General features: G+C 39.4%; 1 protein-coding gene across 1 annotated transcript in view; it reads left to right on the top strand.

Moving 5' to 3' along the window:
• The window catches only part of LOC102498647 (dynein heavy chain 11, axonemal), a gene marked incomplete at its 5' end in the record, with an annotated part of 215,821 nt that overhangs the window by 109,089 nt on the left and 88,005 nt on the right, over positions 1-18,727 (top strand). Inside the window, 2 exons of the mRNA XM_006169843.2 lie at positions 3,432-3,570; positions 15,769-15,935. Coding sequence (XP_006169905.1) covers positions 3,432-3,570; positions 15,769-15,935 — 306 coding nt within the window. The remainder of the gene's footprint in view (positions 1-3,431; positions 3,571-15,768; positions 15,936-18,727) is intronic.

Below are 18,727 nucleotides of genomic sequence, written 5' to 3'. Positions count from 1 at the left end.
TATTTTTGAAGAGGTTTTTGCTATAGGGCATGTGCGCTTGCCAGAAAGACAAAGAGAACTAGAGAGATGGAAAGTGAGAAATCACCCCCCAGGGGAGATGGCCACGCTGCAATCCCTTCTCCTCCATTCTCCGGAGTCTCGGGATCTTGGACACACATGCACATGGGCCCAGCATGAGTTTAAGCCACTGGGTCCTGAACTGAAACCACGGTTGACTATATGGGAGTCCAGCGACATAGCCATTATGCCAACTGCTGGTCCCTAAGCCTATAACATGTTTAAAGCACAGTTGGTCTGTGTAAACTCAAGTCACCAACTAAACTTCCCTGTGACAGCAGTAGACTGTCACTCTCAGGCTCGGGATGCAGTTATTACAGCATACTGGTACTTGCTCCAAGCTAATTTTCCTATGGGCTTGCTGAGTGCCCTGTGCCATAGTTTACAGGCATTAATACATGTTTAACTTCACAGCAGACTTCTGAAGTAGATATTAGAGGGAGTGGTCCCATTTTAAATGAGAAAATGTGAAGCTCACGGAAGGTGAATCATGATTTCAATGTCCCATGTCTGTTAGAGGCAGAGGGATGAGAAACTAGTCATATTAAACTCAAAGCTTAACTGTGCTCTGTACCACATGCAAGCTGGCCAGGAAGCCTAGAAGCATTGGCTTTCTCACTTCACAGTTGTGACTTCTCAAGCATGCATTGTGTTAAACCCACTCCATCACATGGGTCCAGGAGGCAGAAGGTTTGGACTCCACATCTTGTCACATGCTAGTGAGTGGAACTGTAGCAAATCCTTAACTAGTCTTCTCTGTTTGTTCACCTGCAAATCATACTAAGACATTGTCTGCTTTTTCCATTCTCATACTCTTGGAAAAAAAACAGCAAAGTTTTTCAGAGGCTGTATGACATAATGATCAACAGATTAAAGTGCAATAACAGATATAAGAACAAACTGTCTTCTATTATATAAAATATTAAAGAGATTTGCAAATATCTTAAAGCAGTGCCATTCTTCTCATTAATTATTTTTTGTTTTGGTGATATTGTTATTTTTCATAAATATTCATCATTTTAATATTGTATATAATGGGGGACCAGCAAGTGGCATGGTGGTTAAGGTGGCTGGTCCCACACATGGCTGACTGCAGTTTGAGTCCCAGGCCTGGCAGCTTGCTTTCTCACTTTCCTTCTTTCTCTCTCTGTCTCTCTCTGGTAAACTACCAAAAAAATAAATAAAATAAAATAATGACAATGAATAAAATTAAATAAAGTAATTCTTTACAAATATTGTATATAATGAGTTTACTATTAGTTATATAAATTAATATTTTAAAAATTTCTGTGTTTTAACTTTTTTTTCCTAAGAGATATTTTTTGCTATAGGGTGCGTATGCTAGTCAGAGAGATAGAAAGTGAGAAATCACCCTCCAGGGCTATGGCTATTCCACAATCCCTTCTTCTCCATTCTCCTTTCAGTATTTTGAACATGCACACACACACAACTGGCTCAAGGTTTAAGCCACCTGGTACGGGACTTGAACCACTGTTGACTATATGGGAATCCAGCAACATAACCATGACACCATCTGCTAATCTCTTTAATTTCTTTTTTTAAAAAAATTGTTATCTATTTATTTATTATTATATTTTTAAATTTGTTATAGTGCACATGTGCCCACCAGAGAGAGAGAGAGAGCAAGCCATCAGGTCTGAGGCTCAAACCATGGTCAGCTATGTAGGAGTCCAGAACCTTAACCACCACACAACCTGCTAGGCCCCTCTGCAATTTTATTTCTGATTCCATAAATATTGATAGATATAATCTGTACAGCAAATACCCATTGGGGTACTGAGAGACTCTGAGGCCAAAAATAAATACTGCTGGCTTATAATGTCCTAAGTATTATGGAAATTATCAAAATTAAGCCTCAAGAAAATGCTCTTGAGTTAGAGAGCCTTATTAATTCCACTTTCAGATAACAAGCATGAAGAGATTATGCAGCAGCCCAACTTGGCACTGCTTAGTTGGTAACAGGAGTCTGAATATGAACCCAGGTGTCCAATACCAGAGTTTACATGTGCTTCTGTATACTATAAAACCATAAGTACTTTTAAAAAATAATTATTTTATTTAACTTTATTTATTTATTTGAATTTGAGCAGAGAGTGACAGCTAGAGAGAGAGAAAGAGAGAGAAAGTGAGAAAGCAAGCAGCCAGGTCCGGGACTTGAACTATGGTCGACATATGTGAGTCCAGCACCCTTAACCACCACTATCACCACTTGCCGGCCCCAAACCATAAGTACATTTAACTACCCAAAGTACACCTATAATACCTTTTATTTCATTCTTTTATTTTTTGGTTTGTCTTAGATTTTTGCCGTAGGGCACATGTGCTCTCCGAATAGAGAGGGAAAATGAGAAATCACTTCAAAGGGGAATGGCCACAGCACAATCCTTTGTCCTCCATTCTCGTCTCAGAATTTTGGGCATGCATGCACACATGCCCAGCATGTTATTCAAGCCATTAGGTCCAGGACTGGAACCAGGAGTTGGCCATGTAGGATCCAGCACTTTAACCACCATGCCACCTGCTAGCCCCTTATTTGATTCTTATTTCTAACTGATGATATAGCTTTCCATTCCCATTAATTTGGTTCTATTTTGCATATTAGTTTTAAATCTGACACATGTACACACATGCACATACATACACATATATACACATATGTACATATGCGTTTTTGCATAGAAAAACAGAAAACTACATCATGACTTTCCCAACAACCTAATTTTTCTCTTTCTCCAGAATTATTTTCTTTGTTGTTCCGTGTGCTTGAATGAAGTCCTCCAAAATGTATACATCCTTCTAAGGCTTTCAATACGATAGTATTGAAAAAAATGAAAACCTGTGAGGTTTAGTTCCAAGTTTCCAGAAGAGAAAATCTGATTAGCCAGACCAGATGAGGTAGCTGAGGTGTAAAGGAGCTCAGTAATTAACAGTCCTCTTCATTGCCTGAATCATGAACCAAGCGAGAAAAGAATCGGTAGGTAGAGAACAAAAAAATCACCCAGTCATTAATAAAGCTGGTATTGGAAGGTGAGGCTTGGGCTCACAAGCAGAGGGAGACAGAGACACCCGGGTGTGTTGGGATCTACGAGCACCTTCTCTCACTTCGTGGCTCTTACATTCTTCCCATTGGGGAAAGAAGGTAAGGAGGCCACACAAGGTGGCACTGATGCACTCACCGTCGCCGCATACTCTTCTTCCCCTTTCTTTTCTAAAATCTGTGTGGTAAAGGGCCAAAGGTTGAAGGAGGGTAGGTTTGTTGCATTCACTTTAAGGTTATAGCTGTTTTAAAAAGAGAGCAATGTTTCCATTTTAACAAAAAAATGACTCAGAAGTCAATGCCAACTTTTTTTTAGGATCTGGATCGAAATCTGAGCAGGCTCACAGCTTCATTTGAAAAAGCAATAGCCGAGAAAGTTCGATCTCAAGAAGAGGTGAACCAAACCAACAAAACTATTGAACTAGCCAACAGACTTGTCAAGGAGCTTGAGGCAAGTTAACCTTCTCTTCCAAAATGCTAACTACAATATTGAGATCACCTTTGGGGGGCAGGGGGGTATTATTATTTTCCATCAATAATCACTAGGTAGAATAAACAACAAAGGAGGAATTTAATCATTACTCACAGCACGGATCTAACTTAACAAAAGGAAAAAAAATGACTGCATATTTTTTAGTACACTATATAACCATGAATTCATGTGACCTCAGCCTAGTCTCCAACTGATACAACTCAATTTTACTTTGCTAAATTTTAGTTGTATCCACTTTAAGACAAAGGAGTATACCAGCTGGGAGTGGGCTATGTTCTTAGTTTGTTTTCTTCCTTTCCTCCCTCCTTTCTTTTTTACCATGCTGTCAAATCCTTTAAAACAAAAAGTATGTTTTCCTTAAGGCATGCTATAAAATTCAGGACAGCTGCTAGATAGGTACGGGAGTGAACTGCTGTCTGATCCCTGCAGTGCACATTTTCCATTGAACTCTCCCAGCAGACCCTTACTTTTCAGCTAACCCTGATGAGTTTATGCCTTTGTTGTTACATCTTTTATTGGTGACTGACATCCTCATGTTAACAGTTATCCCATTAGGTTCATTTTTTTTTTAAATTTCTTGTTAACATTCTCCAGCCTAAACACAAGCAGTAGAAGAACATATGGCCTTTGACATCAGTATTCTCAGATTTTACGGGCATTAAACAGTTTTGGACATAACTCTAAACCTCTTCTACTTTGTTTTCTTGGCTCTGAAATGGGAATGTAGGCAATAACCTAGCAAGGAATCATCACAATTATGAGGTTGCAGTGAAGCTAAAAAGATCATTGATGTTCAAGTGTCTCCTATCAAAAGTCAGAAATAGGGGCCGGCAGCTGGCAAAATAGTTATATCACTAGACGTCCACATTGTCAACCATGGTTCAAGTCCCAGACCCGGTGGCTTAAACTCATGCCAGCGCAAGGGTGTGTGTGCACCTAAGATCTCAAAGTAGAATGGAGAAGAAGAGCACCAGCAGTTAGTGTAATGGCTTTGTCGCTGGACTCCCACATAGTTGACCACGGTTCGTATCCCAGACCGGGTGGCTTAAAACTCACACCAGGCACGTGTGCGTGTGTGCCCAAGATCCTGAGAGGAGAACAGAGGAGAAGGGATTGCGGCGTGGCCATCCCCTCTGGGGGGTGATTTCTTGTTTTCTGTCTCTCTGTCTCTCTCTTTCTTTCTGGTGAGCGCACATGCCCTATAGCAAAAAATCTCTCTTAAAAAAAATATCAGAGATAAATATTCTAATTTTAAATTGGGCAAGGGATTTGAATAGACATATCTCCATAGAAGATATACAAATGGCCAATAACACAGGGAAAGATGATCAATGTCATTCGTGATCAGGGAAATTCAAACCAAAACCACAATGAGATACCGTTTCAAAGCTACCAGGATGGCCATAATCAAAAATATGGGCAAGAACAGTGTTGGCAAGTATGTGGAAAAATGAGAGCACTCATATACGAAGCTGAAACATAAAATTGTCCAGCCTCTTTGGAGAACAGCTTGGCAGTTTCTTAAAATGTTAAACATTATGTTACCACATGATCCAATAACTCCACTCACACAAGGTGATTTCAGAAAATTAATGGAGGTTATGTGCTGTACCTAGGGAGCCAGATCCCACATGGCCATTAGCAGTTCAAATCCCAACCCTGGCCCCTCAAAAAACTCAATGGGTGTATGTGCATGTGTGCCCCAAATCCTGACAGGATGGAGAAATGGAGGAGAAAGGATTATAATATGACTCCTCCCCATTAGGGATACTCAGATTTTTCTCTCTCTCAAGTGAGTATACATGCTTCCAGGAAAAAAAAATAATGGGGGAGGGGGGTAGATGAAAGTCTGAGTTTCTTTTGGTGCAAAAAAAATGAAATTATGAATAGTTCTTTTCATAATATGCATTTTCCATGAACTTTTTAAAGATTCCCTCCATGTCATAGGTATATACCTAAAAGAAATGAAAATGAATGTTCATATAAGAGCATGTACACATATGTTCATAGCAGCAGTATTCTTAATAGCCAATAGGAGAAACAACCCAAATATCCATCAGCTGATAAAAGGATAAGCAAAATGTTGTATAGTCATACAGTGTAATGGAGTTCTGCTATAAAAAGGAATGAAGTGGGCCAGCAGGTGGCATGGTGGTTTAAGTGCTGGACTCCCACGTGACTGATCATGGTTTGAGTCCCAGCCCTGGCAGCTTGCTTTCTCACTTTCTCTCTCTCTGCCTGCCCTTCAGTAGATACAAAATAAGCTTCTGAGCAGCCCCATTCTAGGATTAGGACTACTGAAGACCTTCTGCCCAGACTTCATCCTCCTGCCCCCCAGATCTAGCCAGGAGCCAGGACAAGCCCATCAGCTGCCATCTACATCTGAGTTCTCATTCAGGCATTAAGACTACTGAAGACCTTCTGTTCAGACTTCACTCTCTTGCCCCACAAATCTAGTGAGGAGCCAGGTTAGAGCACACTATTTATTCTCTCTGTCTTTTTCTATCTCTCACTCTCTGTTTTAAATTTTTTCTTTAATTTTTAAACAACTTAGCTCTCTGCCGTTCTTTTGTCTTGCTAATTCTTATCCCCCCCACCTCCTTAGGACAAGCCAATCAGCAGGCACCTATATCTGAGTTCTGAGCAGCCCCACTAGTGCAGCATGCTAGCACACCACACAGTTTAAATTTTTTCTTAAAATTTTTTTCTCTTACTTTTTAAATTGCTTTTGCCTCTTTTTTCTTTTTCTTTTTCTTTTTTTCTTTTTACCTTTCTCACTTTTCTGCCTCCACACACTGATTTTCTGGAAAGGTCTCGGTGCTCAGTAGCCAAATATCTGAGTACTTTCAGGGTCAAATGAATCCTCAGTTTCCATTGAATCTACTACACAAAGAGAGAAAGACAGTACTGTTTAGAGATTGCAGGTCTCCTCCTCCTGTATGCCTCTAAATACTCAGATTTAACTACAAAACTAGGAAAAAATGTATAATCCATCAAGTAACCAGAAACCACCACTGAGGCACAAGAAATATGGGAAGCCAAGAAAATATCTCTCTTCTAAGGGAAAAGAATAACTCCTCTTCCTCCACAGACAATACAAGGGAACTCATAGAAATGTCAGATAAAGAATTTAAAATATTCACAGTGACAAAGCTAACAGAGATGCAAGAGAAGAGAGACAACAAACTCCAGAAGATGAAGGAGAAAAGAGACATCAGGTTCCAGGAGGTGAGGAAGGTCTTGCATGATCTGAAAGAGGAGATACACATCAAATAATAATAATAATAATAATAATAATAATAATCGAACAGAATTTTAGAGATGAAGGCTGTAATACAGGAAATCAAAACCTCCCTTGAAAGTATTAAAAGCAGATTAGATCATGCAGAAGATCAAATTTCAGATGTAAAAGATGGAACCTCTGACGTAGAAAAATTCACCAAAAAGTCTGAAGGAGTAATCCCGCAAAATGAGAATAATGTATGAGTAATATGAGATATCATAAAACGTCCAAAACTATAGATCATCAGTATCCCAGAAGGTGAAGAAACTGATAAGGGCATTGAATTCCATGAAATCCTAGAAGAAAACTAGATTTTCTCCAAGGCACATCGTAGTCATATTGACCATAACCACAGAGACAAGATACTAAATTTGACAAGAGAGAAACATCAAGTTACTTTCAAAGAATATCCAATTAGGCTAATGCCAGACCTCTCATAGGAAACAATGCAAACAAGGCAAGAATGGGAAAATATATTCAAAGTGTTAAGTGAAAAACAATTTCAACCAAGAATACTATACCCAGCAAGATTATCTTTCATGTGGGAAAAAAGACAAAAACATTCTCAGATAAACAAAACCTGAAAGAATTTACCAACACCAGACCAGCTCTCCAAGAAGTGCTGAAGAGAATGTTATATCAGGAAAACTAAAGTCAGATACACAGAAATAAGAGTATAAAAAACAACCAAGAGAATGGCCAGCCTAATGGTAGGGACAAGTCCAGAGCTGAATGTTAACTACCCGAATTTAAATGGAAAGATCAGACCGTAGTAGCACTGCAAATTCAATAGAAAAGAATTAATTATGTAAGACTGAACTGGTGAAATAATTTTTTTTTTTTTTACTTTAGACTAAAGCACTACTGATTTTCTTTGATGCTTTGATTTCCACATTGAAGGATTTCTGTCTTCTTTTGAACTGTTGATAGGTTCACCTACCTACTATTTGAACTGAATCCTAACCTTTTTCCTGGCTTTAAGTTTTAAACAAATTTCTCTTAACATTTTTTTGCTTTTTAGAGGTTTTTGCTATAGGGCATGTGCACTTGCCAGAAAGACAGAGAGAGACAGAGAGACAAAAAGCAAGAAATCACCCCCCCAGGGGGGATGGCCACACCACAATCCATTCTCCTCCATTCTCCTCTTGGGATCCTAGGCATGCACGCACGTGCGCCCAGCGTGAGTTTAAGGCACTGGATCTGGGACTCGAACTGCGGTCAGCTACATGGAAGTTCAGCGACATAACTATTATGCTAACTGCTGGTCCCTCTCTTAGCTTTTTTTCATTTGATCTATTAAAACTAAAACTTTTTCTTCAAATTAAAAAATGCATTAAAATATCTATTAATGCCTATTTAATTACTACAGTTAGCTATATAACCCCAGCCAGGTGCTACTTTATAGTATGTTCACTTTACTCACAGAGGTTTACCCCTAATGTCAGACTTGTGTTCATAGATATGTGTATATCAGCTGTGTTTGCTATTGAAAGTTTTTAAATTAATTAAGATCTTTAGTGAATCAATAAAATATGAAAAAAAAGTCATGGAAAGCAACTGTAGATGCCAGATACAGTGTGGTAGGAGAGGGGACGTGGCAGAGGGTGACAGGTAGGTAATCAAGGGGGGAAAGAAAGCAAAATATATAATAAACAAGAAGTAGAAAATTATTTGTTGACATAACATGTGTGGTAATATCCTTGATTGAGCCAATTTACCATGTATTCAGGATAGAAAAATCTAATTTTGTATACTGTATTGATGTATAGTGAATGAATGTAAATAAATAAAATAAATAATTTAAAATTTTTCAAAAGAAAAAATAAAATTAATTTTTTTTAAAAAAAAGGAATGAAGTACTAGTACATAATACAGTATAGGTGAATGTTGAATGTACCTTGATAAGTAAAAGAATTTAAACACAAAAGCTGCACATTGCATGTACATATATATGAGATGTTTTCAGTAAGCAAATCTCCAGAGGCTGAAAGTGCACTCATTGCCAGTGGCTAAACAAGGACGTGAAGTTTTGGGAGTGACTGCGAATGGGCACAAGAGTTTATCTTTGTGGTAAGGAAAAGATTCTAAAATCAGATAGTGGGGAGGATTGCACAGTCTGTGAATGTACTAAAAACCAAAATTATGTATTTTAAAGGGTAAATTTTATGGTATGCATGTCAGATCTCCGTAAAGACATTCTTTTTGTCAGTCTAAAGTATATAACTACTATTACAAAGTATCTAAAAAGTGTGTAACTGGAAAAGTATTTAACTGAAAAGTATATAACTGCATTATTAGAAATGCATTTAGCTGTTAAGTGTGTAACTACACTGAAATGATGTAAGTGCACTATTAAAAATGCATTTAGCGGGGCTGGCAGGTGGAGAGGTGGTTAAAGGCATTGGATTTCCACATGGCTGACAGTGGTTTGAGCCCAAGACCTGGTGGGTTGCTTTCTCACATTCCCTTTTTCTCTGTCTCTGTCTCTCGCTGGTCAAATAATAATAATAATAATAATAATAATAATAATAACAAATCAAATTAAATAAATAAACTTTTTTTTAAGTGTATTTAACTTGAGGTGATAGGAAACTTGATTTCTAGCAGCTTAACAAATGGGAGTTTATTTTTCACATATTACAAAAAATGCACTGGGTAGGCCATTATCATTGTTGATTTGGGTGATCAGTGATCTGTCGCCCAATCTCTTTGACTCCTTTTGCTTTTCCATACTTAATGTACATTATCCATCCTCACACATTTTGTCTTATGGTTCCAACATGGCCATTACACCTTCAGATTCAAGTGATCGAGAAAAATTACAAACTTTACCTGTCAGAGTCTTCTCCTTTCACAAGAAAATGGAAGTTTCCCTAGAAAACTCTATCAGACTCCCATTTATTTATTTTTAAAGAATTATTTTATGTAACTTTATTTATTTATTTGACCAGAGAGGAACAGAGTGAGAGAGAGAGGGAAAGTGAGAAAGAAAGCTGTCAGGTCCAGGACTCAAACTATGGTCAGCTATGTGGGAGTCCAGCACCCTTAACCACCACGCCATTTGCTGGCCCCTGTTTATTTTTTAAGCCGAAACTAGATCAACCACTCGTAACTGCAATAGAGACTGGAAAGAGGTATCATGATGGGCTTAGTATTGCACACTCCATCTTCTGCGGCAGGACACTTACCATCAGACACTTCATCAAGATCAGAGTTCTCCTAGCAAGGAAGGAGGGAGAAATGTGTGTTGGGGTGGGTAAGTCAGGTGATAGCATAATTTTTTATAAATACAGTAAGTTATTTTTGTGTGTCATGACTTTTTTATACATTATTTTATTTAACCTTATTTATCATTTTTATTATTTTTCAGTTTGATAAGAGAGAGACAGAGAAAGAGAGAGAGGGAAAGTGAGAAACTAAGCCACCAGGTCTAGGACTTGAACCACAGTCGGCCATGGGGGAATCCAGAGCCTTTAACCATCATACCTCCTGCTGGCCCCTATATAGTAAGTGTTTAAGCTTACACAGTTTTAAATCTACCATCCCTCTGATATTCATATTCATTACTCATTTTTCTTTTTTTGGAGAGGTTTTTGCTATAGGGTATGTGTGCTCGCCAGAAAGACAGAGAGAGACAGAGAGACAGAAAGCGAGAAATCGGCCCCCCCAGGGGGGATGGCCACGCTACAATCCCTTCTCCTCCATCCTCCTCTCAGGATGTTGGGCACGCATACGCATGCACATACACCTGGTGTGAGTTTAAGCCACTGGGTCCGGGACTCAAATCGCAGTCAACTACATGGGAGTCCAGCGACATAGCCATTACGCCAACTGCTGGTCCCCATATTCATTACCTATAAATCGTTCCTTCTGCAAAAATCTATTCACTCTGTCTTCTCTCAATAACTTTAATTCTATTTATTTTTTCTGAAATTTTTAGAAGAATTATTTAATTTTATTTATTCATTCATTTATTTTAACTTGACCAGAGAGAGAGAAAGCGAGAAAGCAAGCCACCAAGTCCACATGCACAACCATGTGGGAGTATCCAGCACCTTAACCACCACACCACCTGCTGATCCCAGTAAAAATAAGTCTATGCATTTACCTTTTCTGGTCTTTGAATCACTCTTGACGATTTGTCTCTTCCTTGCAATCCATAGTAACCCCTCAGTATAATCTATTGGTTCTGCCTTTAAAAGTACATTCTGGAGACCAGCAGTTAGCATAATGGCTATGTCGTTGAACTCCTATGTAGCCGACCACAGTTCGAATCCCGGACGCAGTGGCTTAAACTCAAGCTGGGCACGTGTGCATGCGTGCCCAGGATCCTGAGAGAAGAATGAAGGAGAGGGGATTGTGATGTGGCCATCCCCCCTGGGGAGTGATTTCTCATTTTCTATCTCTCTGTCTCTCTCTGTCTTTCTAGCAAGCACATGTGCCCTATAAGGAAAAACCTCTCCAGAAAAAAAAAAAAGAAAAGTACATTCTGAAGCCCTTCTGGAGGACCAGGCCACCAGCATCTCTCCCCTGGAGGACTCACTGAGCCTCCACCATTATGTCCATACACCTCATTGTAGCTGGGTGGTGAATTAAAAACTGAAGTCCACCCATGTCTCCACTGTGCTTAGAATGCCCAAGTAAATAATTTCTCATTTCAAAGTACAATCCAAAGGCTTTACCCATCCTATGAGGCCCAACATGATCCAGCTCCTCTCTGCCCTCACCTCTTCCCCTTTCCCAATGGCCCCATCATCACTGGCCTTTTTGTCCCCCACCCCCCCCATATTGCCAGTCACTCTCCCACCTTGCTGTCTTTGGCTTCCATCACTTTCCATGGTGGTTTCCCTTTCATGTCACATCACCTCTTCGATACCCTGTTCAAAAAATTTCTTTTTTTTTTTTTTTGGAGAGGTTTTTGCTATAGGGCGCGTGCACTCGCCAGACAGACAGAGAGAGAGAGACATAGAGACAGAAAGCGAGAAATCACAGGGGGGATGGTCACGCCGCAATCCCTTCTCCTCCATTCTCCTCTCGGGATCTTGGGCACACACACGCACCTGCCCGGCGTGAGTTTTAAGCCACCGGGTCCGGGACGCGAACCGTGGTTGACTACATGGGAGTCCAGCGACATAGCCATTACGCTAACTGCTGGTTCCCGTTCAAAAAATTTCTTATCAGATGTTTTCTGTAACCATCCCCCCGACAGAAAAGACCTCTCATCCTGCCCCCTTACACACATGCACCTTTTTAGCTTTCTTTCTACTTACCCTGCACTGTTATTTCCCATGGCATTTATCCCCACATAAATCCCACAGTTCTATATGCATCTCTATGCCTACACATACCTGCTTTTTATTTTGGGGAGGGTCTTTTTTCCCAACTAGAATGTAAGTTTCTCAAGAACAAGACTTCATCTGTTGTGTACACTACTTTATCCCAAGTGTCTTATCTACTCCCTGGCATTCCCAGGTATCAATAGACATTGTTAAATAAGTGAACAGGTTAGTTTAGGGAGCTCCCTATGTTTAAAATAAAATTCCTGAGCCCTGTAAAGACGTGTTCTCCTTAGGTCAGTTGAGAAATGTCACCACTACTAGTATGTATAACTACTTCCACTTCAAGTGTTAAGATTGAAGCAGTTTGAAGTGTTTACCATTAGCGAGGTGCCTGAGAAAAAGTGTCATCTAATTAGACTGATTCCCCCAAGCATTTACAGAATGTCTGGAAGTTTTACCAAGGGAAAAGCAGATTCTATCATGTGTCTCTAACACGCAGTAGTATCTTCTAAAGGCTTTGCTAACTCAGGGTGACTTAAACAAGGAAAGGAGAAAAAAAAAAAAGATAGTATAATGTTGGGACCAGCAGTTGGCATAATGGCTATGTCACTGAACTCCCATGTGGTCAACCAGGATTCGAATCCCGGACCCAGTGGCTTAAACTCACACTGGGTGCATGTGCGTGTGTGCCCAAGACCCCGAGAGGACAAGAGATTGTGGTGTGGCTATACTCCCTAAGGAGTGATTTCTCACTTTCTGTTTCTCTGTCTCTGTCTTTCTGGCGAGGATACACTCCTTGTAGCAAACACCTCTCCAAAAAAAAGATAGTATAATGTTAATTAGGAAAAAATATACGTATTTTTTAAAGGATTAATTGAAAATGTCAGCTCTTTTCCTTTGAGGACAAATTCTTTCTGACTAGAACAGGAGACAGTTAACTTCTGAAAAGCTTCAAGACTGATGATTTTGTCTATATAGCATTGACCTGGAAGCTCAACCATTCAGACTAATAAATCAGGCAATTTATATTTAATCATTAACTAACTCCTGAGCTGAACAGCTGTTCAAAATTAGAAATGGGTCACCCCGGCCAGGATGACATTACAGGCAATCTATAATGCATTAGAATAAAATTATAGTGATTTTTAACTGTCTAAAAATTTATTACAGGACATGTTCCAACTCTTAAACCCTTGTTATCTACTGTCAGTAATGATTTATGTTGCATGGGTGGTATAGTGAAATTATTGACGATTTCAATAGCCAATAAGTCCATGTTTAGTAAATCTTCAAATTTCAAAGCTGTTTTGGAGAATGAGGTGGGTGCATTTTATTGTTTATCATTTGCAAACCAAAGACAACAAAGATGGAGGCTAGGCAAATGAGAGATTCCTCTGAAAAACTAATGAATATATTGTCTGTGAGGAAGGAAAGTGACAAATTCTATAAAGAATGTTACAGAGCTGAAGTTCCTTAAATAGCTAACTTGGGGTGATCTTTGAGTAAAATAACAAGATGATCTTACAACAGCTTCAGGAGCCATTTTCCTATGTTCATCTCATGATCTCAGTGTTGAAGGTATTATTATGATGACTTGGAGGGAACTAATATTCCAACCTTTCTATACATCATTTTGTTTTCTGTGATCTTTCTTCTTATATGAGAATTCCATGGGCTTCTTCTTTCCTTGTACTACCAAATTACTGAATTTTTTTTCCAGGTCCTATCAATTTTTATTTCCTTAGAATGTTGTATTAATTTTCAGCATGCATTAAAACAAAGTGAATTAGTGGACTATCCTGTGGTTCATTCAATCCATACATATTCATTGTGGTTTTATTCAAATCCAATATTAAAGCCTCCTCATATTTTACCTATAAATCAGATATTAAATGGCTATCCAAGTAGATAGAAGGACTTCAACAGCTTTCTTTGAGAGTATTGTTTTCAAAGCTAGTGAAGTCCTGATTTCTATCTTTTTTCATAGATCATAACTTCCTCCGCTGATTTAATGATCTTATTAGAAAAATAACTTGAGTTTAGCCACTGATGACACTATTTTTTAATTAATAGAATCTAGGGTAAATGGCTATTTAAGCTTTATGTTTTAATTAATTTATGTGATGGTGTTTGTCATTTTCCTTGGTCTGTAATCAGCCCATAGCCGATGTGTTGGTTTTTTTGTTTTGTTTTGAGAGGGTATTGCTATAGTATGCATGCGCTCACCAGAAAGACAGAGAGAGACAGAGAGACAGAAAGCGAGAAATCACCCACCAGGCAGGATGGCCACGCCGCAATCCCTTCTCCTCCATTCTCCTCTTGGGATCTTGGGCACACACACGCACGCATCCGGCTTGAGTTTAAGCCACTGGGTCTGGGACTTGAAACACAGTCGGCTACATAGGAGTCCAGTGACATAGCCATTACGCCAACTGCTGGTCCTGCTGATGTGTTTTTAAATAGGGGGTGGGGGAGTCAGACAAGTGGTGTAGTGGTAACGAAACATTCTGCAATGCTGGACCCACATGGGAAGGTTCTAAGTTCATGTCCCTGGTCCTCTCTATGCATGGCAGCCATGTACACAATCTAGACTGGCTAGGACTACAGAGGAAGTGACCTACAGATGGCATAATGATTATGTCACTGTATTCCCACATGCCACCTGCAGTTCGAGTCTCAGACCCAGCTGCTTGTAACTCATGCTGGGCACATGTGCATCCAGCACAAAAAACCCAGAGGTGAATGGAGGAACAAAGATTGTAGTGTGACCATCCTCCCTGTGGGATAAGTTCTTAATTTCTGTCTCTCTGTCTCTCCTGTGAGTGCACATGCCCTGTAGCAGAAATATCTCTTAAAAAAAAAAAGAGTTTGAGTGAATCATAACATAAAGATTCTGTTGAGCATTTTTTTTTCTCTCTCTCTCTCAAGAAATAAATAAACTTTTTAAAAAGTTTTGAAATAAGTTTGCCTATGGCAGCATCGTGCCATTACTGAAAAGTCAGAGGAGCATAGAATAGCCAGACTGACAAGGACCAGAGTCACTCATTCTTTTTTTTTTTTTTTTAAGAATTATTTCATTTAACTTTATTTAGTTATTTACTTTAATTTGATCAGAATAGGACAGAGTGTGAGAGAGAGAGGGAAAATGAAAAAGCAAACCACCAGGTCCGGGACTCAAACTGCAGTCAGCCATGTGGGAGTCCAATGCCCTTAACCACCAGGCCACCTGCTGACCCCAGATCACTCATTCTTGGCCACAGCTCTTGGGTCTCCATTCCCAGAGGGTAGGTAGGGAAGCTCTTCAAGAAGGACAGCAGCCATAATTAAAGAGGACATCCAACAAGAAGATGTTAAAGAACTAATGTCACATTGCCATAAACTCTACTGAAGAGACTACGAGAAACCCTTCGCAATGAAGGCTTCATGTGTTCTTTCAGACACACGAAAGATGATAGAGGGTAACTGCCTAATCATAGCCAGTTACCTTCTATTCCTTCTAGAGACGGTGCAGGACAGACTTAAACTGTGCTGTAAGGCCATTGCAGCAAGCATTTGTTCTCTCAGTAGTAACATCTGAGCCATGTTCTCTTTCAGTCAGAGAAGATTCGCTGGGGTCAGTCGATCAAGTCCTTTGAAGCTCAAGAGAAGACGCTCTGTGGGGATGTCCTACTGACAGCAGCCTTTGTGTCTTATGTGGGGTCTTTTACAAAACACTATCGCCAGGAACTGGTGGACTGCAAGTGGGTGCCCTTTCTTCAGCAAAAGGTAAGTTCACCTTCTTACTGTTAACAGGTGGAAGTGTGATGTTTAAATTTTAACCAAAAAAAAGAAAAAAAAGCCATTTATATAAGAAGCTTTTCATACCTCTGTAGCAATAAATGACAGGAAATTCTACTGTGAAGGAAATGTTTCTTATGTGTTGCTCTTTTTCTTATTTTAATGATTATTCAACAGAGATCTGAACTATAGAGTTGTGGTTGGAAAAATGCTTATAACAAAGCTAGTAACTAAAATCAAATTTGGATTTGACTGTGTTCTTACTAAGTATGGGTTATTTGTTAATTTTTTTTCAAGACTACTTTCAGATTAGAAATATAGCAGTTTGTATATAAACATAGAAATACTTTATACTAGATTTGAAATGTAAACCCATAAACAAACAAACAAAAAAAACAAAGAAAGATTTGGAAAATTTGAATGATCTAGTTTCAGATCCTCCTTGTACAAATGACTGAGACACAGGAAATTCAAATGAGTCAACCCTGGTCATAAAGAGTAGGCACTCAGACCTCCTGACCCTGAGACCCTGTTTCCTGTACAGCACTGTCATCTCAGTTATGACAGATTCTTCGTTTACCTTCGTCCCTTTCTACTACGTGCTTTAGATATCCCAAATGTCTCTGTATACTAATGTTCCATATTGGCAGTCATGCCTCCGTTTTCACAATACTTGTTTTCATAATGTAAGTATATGTCAGTGGAAGTTTTGCTAGTTAAATAAAACTAGGCCAGGACCAGTGTGTAACATGGTGATGGAAGCACTGGACTCCCACATGGCCGACTGCAGTTTTGAGTCCTGGATCTGGCAGCTTACTTCTTCACTTTCTCTCTCTCAGCCTGTCTCTCTCTGATGAACTGATGTGCCCTATAGCACAATTAAAATAATAATAATAAATTAAATAGTTATTTTAAAAAATAAAACGAGGCCAACTACAGTAGTGCAGCGGTGGCAGAACACTGTAATAAAGAAGTCATATAGAAAGGTCCCAGGTTCATATTCTGAGACCTCCCTAAACACACTGGGCACACACGTGCCTGTGATCCTGGCTGGCTGAGGCTGGAGGTGAACCATGGAGTGAGGATCCTACTTGGGTGCCGCTTCCCCTTTCATTCCCTGTCTCTCTCTTTGATGGAAAAATATATATATATAAGGGAAAGTCATGTACTTTGTGATGTCAAAAATATTGAAGTTCATATTGTCATCTTACTGTTAAAATTACTGTTCACTATGGGGCATGTATTAGCATTAACAGTATGAATTTATGCTACCTGTCATTTTACATTTCATACACGTGTAAAAACTGACCTTTAGGGGGCCAGCAGGTGGCATAGTGGTTGAGACACTAGACACACACGGCTGACATGGTTTGAGTCCCAGTTCGGGTGGCTTGCTTTCTCACTTTCGCTCTCTCTCTTTCTCTGTTCAAATTAAAAATAATAATAATAATTAATACAAATAATAAATCTTTTTAAAACAACAAAAAATGACTTTTAGTTGATGATATAGTAGTATAATGTAGTGTGTGTTTCTGGGAAGTACCACATCAATTGATTATATTTTCCTATTACTTAAATTTATAAACATGGTGTCCCATGAAAATGTTTTGAAAAAGTCATAAAAATAAAATAAATGGGAGCCAGCAGGTAGCATATTAAGGTGCAGGATTCCAACGTGGTAAACCATGGTTTGAATCCCAGACCCAGTGGCTTGAGAATCATGGCAGGTGCGTGTGTGTGCATGCGTGTCCAAAATCCTGAGAGGAGAATGGAGGAAAGAGGATTGTGATGTGGCCATCCGCCCAGGGGGTGATTTCTCACTTTCCCGCTCTTTGTCTCTCTCCATGATCACATGCACTCTACAGCAAAAAACTAAAATAAAATAAAACAAAGCAAAATAAAATTGACTTAACCCAAATTGTCAAAAGATATGACTAAAGCAAAACGATAATTTCCTGATAATATTGATGGTTTGGAAATGACCTGTTGGCAAGTAAAAATAGCGACCATTGTTTCTCACACTTAAGAAAGCCTTAAAGTGAAGTCAGCCTATAGGGCAGTGGTTTTTTTCTTTTTTGGAGAGGTTTTCTTTTTTTTCTTTTTCTTTTCTTTTTTCTTTTTCTTTTCTTTTTTCTTTTTTTTTTTTTTTTTTTGCTATAGGGCGCATGCGCTCGCCAGACAGACAGAGAGAGACAGAGAGACAGAAAGTGAGAAATCATCCCCCGGGGGGATGGCCATGCCGTAATCCCTTCTCCTCCATTCTCCTCTCGGGATCTTGGGCACGCACGCACACGCGCCTGGCATGAGTTTAAGCCGCCAGGTCCGGGACTCAAACTGCATTCGACTATGTGGGAGTCCAGCAACATAGCTATTATGCTAACTGCTGGTCCCGGGCAGTAGTTCTTATACCCCAGCCTCATGTTAAAAGCTTGTGGGAGAGAATTTCTGAAATACATTGATACCACTGGAAGCTTAATTTATCTGAAGATGTTAATATCTGTTGTTGCTTGTTTTTTGCTTTTAAACTGCTACTTGATTCTAAAATGCAGGCTGGAGTTGAGAGCCACTTCTGTAGGGTCAGAGTCTGTTGGGTTAAGGCAGGCAGGTAATAGTGAAAAAACTTGGTCCAAACAGGACTAGGATACTAAAATGCAGGTGGGACTTGAACAGTAGTCAACTACATGGGAGTCCAGCGACAGCCATTACACTAGCCATTACACTAACTGCTGGTCCCTAAAAATGCAGGTGGGAAGGGTTGTCAGAGAGTCCAACAGTGAGGG

This window comes from Tupaia chinensis, unplaced genomic scaffold, assembly GCF_000334495.1.
Source record: "Tupaia chinensis unplaced genomic scaffold, TupChi_1.0 Scaffold147534_1, whole genome shotgun sequence".
Classification (NCBI taxonomy): domain Eukaryota; kingdom Metazoa; phylum Chordata; class Mammalia; order Scandentia; family Tupaiidae; genus Tupaia; species Tupaia belangeri.
This window is presented reverse-complemented; position numbering and strand designations above follow the sequence as displayed.